At 41.7% G+C, this 8310-nt stretch overlaps 1 protein-coding gene across 1 annotated transcript in view; it reads right to left on the bottom strand.

Annotated features, from left to right (window-relative positions):
• The window catches only part of nup54 (nucleoporin 54), a 9933-nt gene extending 1796 nt beyond the window's left edge, over window positions 1–8137 (bottom strand). The window contains exons 1-12 of the mRNA XM_013909096.1: window positions 7989–8137; window positions 7499–7606; window positions 5586–5669; window positions 5407–5442; window positions 4821–4901; window positions 3903–4067; window positions 3370–3587; window positions 3096–3283; window positions 2804–3000; window positions 2058–2112; window positions 1366–1459; window positions 3–110 (exon numbers count right to left, since the gene is read on the bottom strand). Coding sequence (XP_013764550.1) covers window positions 3–110; window positions 1366–1459; window positions 2058–2112; window positions 2804–3000; window positions 3096–3283; window positions 3370–3587; window positions 3903–4067; window positions 4821–4901; window positions 5407–5442; window positions 5586–5669; window positions 7499–7606; window positions 7989–8031 — 1377 coding nt within the window. The 5' untranslated portion in view covers window positions 8032–8137. The remainder of the gene's footprint in view (window positions 1–2; window positions 111–1365; window positions 1460–2057; window positions 2113–2803; window positions 3001–3095; window positions 3284–3369; window positions 3588–3902; window positions 4068–4820; window positions 4902–5406; window positions 5443–5585; window positions 5670–7498; window positions 7607–7988) is intronic.
• Window positions 8138–8310: the final 173 nt, after the last annotated feature.

Here is an 8310-nt window from a genome sequence, read left to right as displayed (position 1 = left end):
ACCTGCAGCACTCGGTGAGATAGATCCATCAACTTCCTCTTGTACTGGGCGATCTTTGCCACTGTGGTTGCTTGGTTCTTTTGCAGTTCACTGATGTCATTGGAGATAATCTGCAAGTCCACACATGCATGGTTGAAAACAGTGAGGATGAACCTTTGTGACATTTCCAGAATTCCTTTGATTGCAAGTACTTTATGCTTTTTTAAAACTGATAACAAGCATATGTTTGATATTAGAGGTCTTCACACATCCAAAATTTCATGCCCGAATGCAAAAAGACTTGGAAAAAGTTTCACCTGGAGCAAAATTAATTTATTATTTGAATGCAGGGGCCATGGACAACAGAGAAAAGTGCCAAACCTGATCTGGCAAGGATGCTCAATCTGCACAGATATTAGAGCTGACTGTAAATCACAAGGTAGCTTAAATGTAATACTTCTTTAGAGTTATGTAGCCGTCTCTCCTGTGCTTGGCCGTGACTTTGACTAACCGCCTTTGCCAGGAAATTTAGGTTAAAAAGATCCAGGTGTTTCTGTTGCTCTTTCCTCTTCCTGATTAAAGCAGTGTGGCTAATACCTCTATACAACTTAAAGGTCCACTCGCTACAACAGATACTGTGACTCATTTTGAAGCAGCGTTTAACAGAGTGACGAGAACTTTGACATTTATAACATTATGCTGAAACACACACAGTTCAAGACCAACAGCCTTAGAACTGGACTCAAGTGACAAGATTAAAAAGTAGAAAAAAGCAGATGAGAACCCACACAGCTACCAGGTCTCATGTTCTAGTTTAGTTTGAAATGTCCTATGATATACATATGTGTGTGGTGGCGTGTGGTTTGTGGCTCAGCTGCAGGGAGGGGTGAAGCAATGATCAGCAGACAGTGCCAAGGGAGGCTGGCCGACACAGCTGATTTTCACCATACTAATCACACTTTCTCCTATTGCAGTAGCTGCTGGGGCCTGGGGATAGCAGTGCAGACAGAGTGCACAGTGGAGCAGAGCTGGGCTGAGCAGGAGAGAGATCCAAAGCAGAACTGAGCGATCTGGACAGTGTTTAAATAAACGTCCCCTGAAAGTGCAACTGAGAACTGTGTGTGTCTCGTGCTGGGATCAGCGTAACAAAGTGTTACAATATAAATATACTTGCTTCCAAACTGATTTTGTTGTTAACAGAACATTTCTACCTGAAATAGCAGGTAAACACGGGTGTTTCTAATCACATTAAAGCTGAACCTTCATGTCATTACTAACACCTGTGCTTACATGCACTGCACCCATGTTGAGTCCTTTAAGAAAAAGAAAAAAAAAATCTGGAAAATTAAAACCACAAACAGCAGGAACAGTGACTACTACACTCACATCCACTCTGGTCTGGTGCTGTTTAGTCATCTGCTCCTGGATCTGCAGCCTGCGGAGCAGCTCCTTAAATCCTACCATGGGCACTGGGATCAACCTGGACACAAAATGAAGCAGCAGCTTTTATTGAATTTTTGTTGAACTTGTAGTTAACGGTAACAACTCACAAAAAAACCTTTAGAAACTATTTATTATCGGAACTAGATCAAATCTGGGGAATTGGTGCCTCGGCTTTTCCTACTCAGGCTTTCAGAAAAACATTTCTCCTAATATGAACTAATTTATTAAAAATGTGTGAAAAGGGGTCATGGATGTTTATGCTAGTGTGCTTTTTCTATTCTTGTATGTTGCTTGCTTACTTGCTGTTTATTAGTGTTTGCTGGTCCCTCAATGGTTTGCAATATAGAACAGTTATCTTATCGTCAGCCCAGACTTTATGCTTATGCTTTAGCGCCCTCTATGGGTCATGTAGTAGACTAGGTTTTGAATTATTTATCATAACAGATAAATAATTCAGACTGTTTGTTATAGACTGATGAACACTTGGAGTCGATTCATGTTTATCTGTCATTTTCCATATTGGTTCAACTAAGTTAAATAAAATTATATAATTTAGCCAGATGTCTTGCTTTTTATAAACTCTGGTAACTTTGCGTTAATTATAATAAAAACGTATAACACCACAACCAACTCACTTCTCTGGATCGGGGTTGTCCACCTTGGCCTGTTCCCAGATAATAGGATCCACTCCTGTTCAGGAAGAAACATTATTGGCAACTATTCAAAACAACCAACTTGAATGACACTTTCTTCTATTACAGTGGTCTCTCGCTATAACGTGGTTCACCTTTCATGGCCTCGCTGTTTTGCGGATTTTTTGTGTGTGCAATTTTGCATGTTTTTTTTTTGTTGTTTTTTGTTTTTTTAAAACAGCGCTTTATATTCTGCGTCCTGATTGGCTGCAGAGCATTGTCAATCAATATCGTGCCATCTCCCCTGTACAGTACAGAGCGCATTCAGCTTGTCATATTTACATAAATCGTTGATTGCTAGCAGTGTGACTCTGAAGTGCTGTGCTGTATATTTGTAAGTTTCCTCCCCAACAAACAACAACGTCGACAAAACGTTTTGCACCGTCAAAGGCAACCGCGGATGCCTTTGGTTTCATTCTATAATACTGGACTTATTCTTCTACGAAGGTTTAAACTTTGAGTGTTTAAACAAGATAGAAAAGTGTGAAAATGTTCATGCCTGTCTGAGAAAAGTGCAGAAAGTGTGTAGTGAGGAGTTTTACAGCCTTAAAACATCTATAATAATTGTGAAAAATAAAGTTGGCTACTTCACGGATTTCACCTATCGCAGGTTATTTTTGGAACGTAACTCCCGCGATAAACGAGGGACCACTGCACACAAGAAAAGAACACACCAAATGCACATTTACCTGCAGGAGCATTTTGCAGCAGCTGTTTGAGCTGTGCTGGGGACAGCTCTGTGCGTGTCACTGACATGACCACTCCAATCTGAGTGAGCTGGACCTTTATGTTAGCCTGCTCCAGGTAGTTGAAGAGGGTACTCGCTGGGATTCGCTTGGAGGTGCCGTTGGGAGAGCGCTCAACCAAATAAATGATCACCTCTGTTCTAAAAAGGACAGGAGATACAAGAGTGTTTCTACATGATCTACTACTACTACAACAAAAACAAAAAAGAAAAATAATCACATATTTATGACTTACTGGTCATTCGACAGGGCTTTGACACCCTCTACATTGACAGTGAGGGTCTGGTTGCTTCCTAGGACCTTGTGGAGGGACTCGACCAGTTGCTGCTGCTGAGCTCTCACATCAGCTTCTTTTTTATTAAGAATCAAGACTACTAAACCATCTTCATCCTTACTCATCGGGATGCAGCTGTACCCCACCGCCTAGGAACCACAAGATACACATGACTACAATGTAAAATTCAAAGCAAAACAAACCAAACACACTGTGCTGAGCTTTCTGTCTTTACCTTGAACCTGCAGAATGGGTTCTCCTGATTGAACTCCACAGGTGGGTTGTTGTTGCTGTAGTAGCCCTTCCCTGTGCCCCAGTATGCCTGCAGCTGGTTCCATTTGGCAAGTATGGAGTCACGCTCATCTCCTAACAAGGTGGGAGCTGACAGAGCGGTGACCTGCTGGTAAAGCTGGGTGGACTGATTCTGACCCGCCTGCTGACCGAACAAGCCTCCTGGCCACGGGAACCAGAGGTAAAACATGTCACAGCTCATTTTATCTTATTCTTCAAATGTATTCAAAAAACATTTTACTAGAAAAGAAAGATGCCAGAAAATCATGTGGAATTTAGTGAAATGTCTCCAATTTCATGATACCCAAAGTTGCATAATTATAACAACAAGGTATTGGCACCAGTTTTGAACTTTGTAAAAGATTTGTTTCTAACAGAATATCAGTCTGAATAGCTGTGGTTGGCTTTAACTCTGTTCAACAGATATCCATTTTATTTGTATTTTTCCCCTATTTGCAGGGAAATTGAGGTTCTTACCTTGCTGCTGCTGAGTCTGCTGGATATTAAAGCCTCCAAAGCCACCCAGGCTAGTTGCTCCTAGTCCAGTTCCAGTTCCAAATCCCGATGTTCCTGCAGCAGTCCCTGTGCTAAGCCCAGTCGGGAATCCAAACCCTTTGTTCTGCGTGTTACCAAACAGGCTTCCTAAAACAAAACAACGTGCAAACACAGGGAGGAAGTATGATTGAGGAAGTACGAGTGCTCATGAAAAACCAGTTTAGAAAACAATGTGTGGGAAATATGCTTCCAGCTTTGCTGGAGGGACACCGCAGAAAATAAAAGGACTTTTGGCAGTTTTAGCATTTGTTATTTTACAACGGAAGCCTTAAAAGTGATACAATAGTTCCAAATAAATTTGTGGTAACAATCTAAATAAATAAAATTGTGAACATTTCATTGTTATCTGCAGTGTGGCAGCGTTTTTAGGTGTAAGTAAATGAATGAAATTTTCTATCCTTTTCCAGTGAGCCACTGCCACTCATGACACACTTCCTACTTTGAAGTTTGAATCCACTGAAATAAGCATTACGTAGAGCGACACAGCACGAGTCAAAAATAAGCACAAAAGTAGCCTAGGTGATGTTTACCACCTAGGCTCAGATGGCTGGCCCTGCTTTTGCCTGAGATTTTGTGCTGTTAATTTTTTTTCCTTCTCACTGTCGCCAAGTGCTTGCTCTTAGATTATTGGGGTTTTATCTCCATTATGGTAGGGTTATATCATTATATCAATAAATGTGAAATGAATTAAAACCCTTTTTTTTCCTCTTCCAGTGCATTGCAATTTGGCCAGAAATGCAAGATGTTCTTCAAAAACCTAGCATTATCTTCATGTACCTTTCCTGGCTTGCACAGAAATGTTAAAGCAGAGTGGGGGTTCAAACCAGCTCTATAACTAACCTGTTGCGGGGGGAGCAAAGCTAAATGTTGCCCCTGGTGCAGCAACAGTTGTCGTCGTTGTTCCGAAGCCACCGAATGCGCCTAAGAAGAAGAGAAAAGAAATGTGCTCAATGAGGTGACAAACCCCCCCAAAAGCAAAACAAAAAACAAAACAGGTGAGAGAATGACAGAATGAAATCACAACTGCCACGATTAATAAGAGGAGAATGAGAATTTCACTACAATATAGCGATTTACCTCTACACAAAGGTGAAAGTGTAGTGACTCTTGACAGCAATCAAATGAAATGACTAAAAATTCAACATTTTATCTCTTCATGCAATCACAGCGATGCATTGTGTTCATGAAATGAATCACCAGGTGAGGAGAAAACGATCCTTGATCCACACAGATATCAAACAATGGATGGAAATGTAAGTTTACAGACAGAGTGTACTGATTCACAAAGGTCATCTACCTGTGCTAGCCAGGCTATTACCAAAATTGAAAATTGTGCCAGTGGTGGTTGCTGTACCAAAGCACCCCACATTAAAGCTGACTGCTGCCGGGTTTGCATTTAAACCGAACCCCCCAAAACTAAACCCACCAGCCATGGTGTTTCCAGCTCCCAGCCCCCCAAATCCTGCAGCCAAAGCAGGCAGGCAGCGAGAAAGAGAGAATGACATGGAATTAAATGACACAACGCCAGATTTAGCACAGGCTCATTTATTGTAAAAACAGTCTTCAAGTGTCTTAAAAGAAAAGTCTGAACAATGAGCGTCTTACCAGTGTTGGTGGAGCCAAAGCTAAAGCCTGTGGCTGGTGCAGCAGTGGTGGTGGTGGCTGCCCCAAAACCAGGGGCTGTTAGAGCTAATGGAGGCAAAGCACACAAAAATAATACATTATTGGCTTTATTTTGCATTAGTTAGTAAAACAAAACGTTAACAGCAAGCACAAGAAGAAGGTCTTTATCTTCTATGTAGCAACCCCTGAAGGAATTTTCTTTTACAAAGGGACCGTTTACTAAAGTCCCCACAATTGCAGTTCCCAGATGTGAGTGAATCCCACATTCCCATGATAAAATGCTCAACTTTAGCTATGAAAACCACATTAACAGCCTAGTACAGACAGTTTTGGACTGTATGCAACTATCTGTGCTGAATACTAGTAAGGTCCTAGTTATACAGCAGTCACACAGGCTTTGAGGCTAGCTGGCAACTAAGTCGCAACCACTGGTTGCAAGGGAAAAAACAACAAAAAAACAACAACACATTCCCTGGTTGGCGATTGGTTACTAAAGACAGCTGGCTGTCACTGAGTGAAATCAGTTGAAAATGCTGCATCAAAAGCCTCCTTTATGATAGCGTCTTATGGAAGATGATGACTTGTCTGCAAACACCAACTACTTGCGGAGTCGTAGTGAAATTTGGAAAAAGTGCGACAAACCAGAAACGGAGTTCTGTAGCCATCAAATTACAAATTATGCTTCAGTATTTCAACCAATATATTTCAAAACATACAACTTTTACTCTGAAGGTGAACACTCAGTTTACAGTTTGTGTCACACTTTTCACAGTTTTACTAGTGCATGGAGAGCAGCTGGTGTATCTTCCATGCAAACTAGGCAACCACTAATCTGCTAGCAATCACAAGGAGGCTCTTCAATGCAGCACTGCATTCTTTTTTTTTTGACACCAATTTCACAGCAACAACAGCCAACAACTACTCGCTAAACAGTGAGAAAATGCACATTTGGTTGCTGGATGGTTGCCAACCGGTCTCTATATGACTAAAGACCATCCAAATAACCAGACCTCTTGGAGAAGCTCCAGGAATGCTTGCTTAACGACCAATACCTTTCAGGTGGTGGTCTTTATCAAGCTCATCACGAACTGGACACCCTGACAATGTTTATAGCGTTGGTGCCTTTTTGAGCATTTAGAAGTATCCTGTCTCAGAGTGACGCTGAAAAACTAGTTCATGCATTTATTACTTCCAGGCTGGACTACTGCAATTCATTATTATCAGGATGTCCATAAAACTTGCTGAAAAGCCTTCAGCTAATCCAAAATGCTGCAGCAAGAGTGCTGACAGGGACTAGAAAGAGAGAGCAGATTTCTCCTGTATTGGCTTCCTGGTAAATCCGGAATTGAATTCAAAATCCTGCTCCTCACAAGGTCTTAAATAATCAGGCCCCATCTTATCTTAATGACCTTATAGTACCATATCACCCTATTAGAGCACTTTTTGACAAACAATATGGCTTGTTGTGTGATACTACCCATCCAAGCAGTTCAGGTTTATGAGTGACATTTGAGTATTTAATTAGTTTGTTATTTAGGACTGATTAGCAGCTATCTGTATCTGTGAGGTGCACCATATAGTGAGTGCTTAGTTAGTTGGTTGAGCCCCGTCATCCAAATTGCCCATGTTAAGGATTTAAACCCAAGAAACCAACTGGTAGATATGTTGAAAGTGCATCAAGAGGTGAAGAAATGCTCAATTTAAAACAAACTTACTAACAAAACAAAACAAAAACACCCAGAAGCTTTGAGCCCTAGACTGAGGGAACCTAGTGGGCTCAGTTATGCTCCGAGACGAAGGGTTTGTTCACATTGGTGGCGGTTACGTGATGATAATGCCCCATGTATAGGATAAACCCCGTAAGGAGTGAATCTGGGTCTAAGCTTTGGACTTACTACCGAATCCGGATGAGGCTGTGGTTGTGGTGGCTGGGGTGCCGAAGCCAAATGTTGTCGATGGCGTAGTTTTGGCTCCAAATGAACCGAATGAAAACCCGGACGTGCCTTTTAGAAACAAACAAACAACGAGAGAGCGCTGTAAGTACTGGGTGAGCTTGTATTAGCTTCCACACGGGCATCCAAAACAGTTAGCCACAAGAGCTAGGTCTCACTGGAGCCCAGTTTAGCACCGAAACACGCGAACACAAATCCGACTGCAATTCATTAGTTGCACTGACTCAAGTGTAAAAGCGCTCTCTGTTTTCACGTGATGTCTGTCGTTAGCCGGTAGACGAACCCACCGTAACAACTGAGGGTGAACCATTAGCCGACCATTTCTATGTATTACTCATGTACAAGCATTAACACAGCTTTAGCTTCGACACGAAATATGTGACACATCACCAGCTCTTACAAGTATTTCATAATTAACTAAAAATGTCCATACTTGCTGCTGGGTTGCTCGTGGCACCGCCAAAATTGAACGCCATGTTGAGTGCTGTCACCACGGACACCTTCTTCTTCGTCTTCTGCTGCTGCTGCTTCTTCGTCTGACTCTGGTCCAACTGGGTGATGCATTACCGCCACCTGCTGTCCCAAAATAATAATTGAACAGCCGCCGGTACAAAAACAGTAGGTTACTTTTATGAAAAATATTTGTGGAAAGGAACATGACCGGTGTTGTGCCAAAAAGTGTGCAATATATTTGATTATATTGGTAAATAGATTGCAATCAAGAGGGGGGTATGAAGGGGTTTTAAGATAAGATA

The sequence above is a fragment of the Pundamilia nyererei genome, unplaced genomic scaffold, assembly GCF_000239375.1.
Source record: "Pundamilia nyererei isolate P.nyererei 1_Seehausen unplaced genomic scaffold, PunNye1.0 scaffold00002, whole genome shotgun sequence".
Lineage (NCBI taxonomy): Eukaryota > Metazoa > Chordata > Actinopteri > Cichliformes > Cichlidae > Pundamilia > Pundamilia nyererei.
Note: the sequence above shows the minus strand (reverse complement) of the source record. Positions and strands in the feature narration are given on the sequence as shown.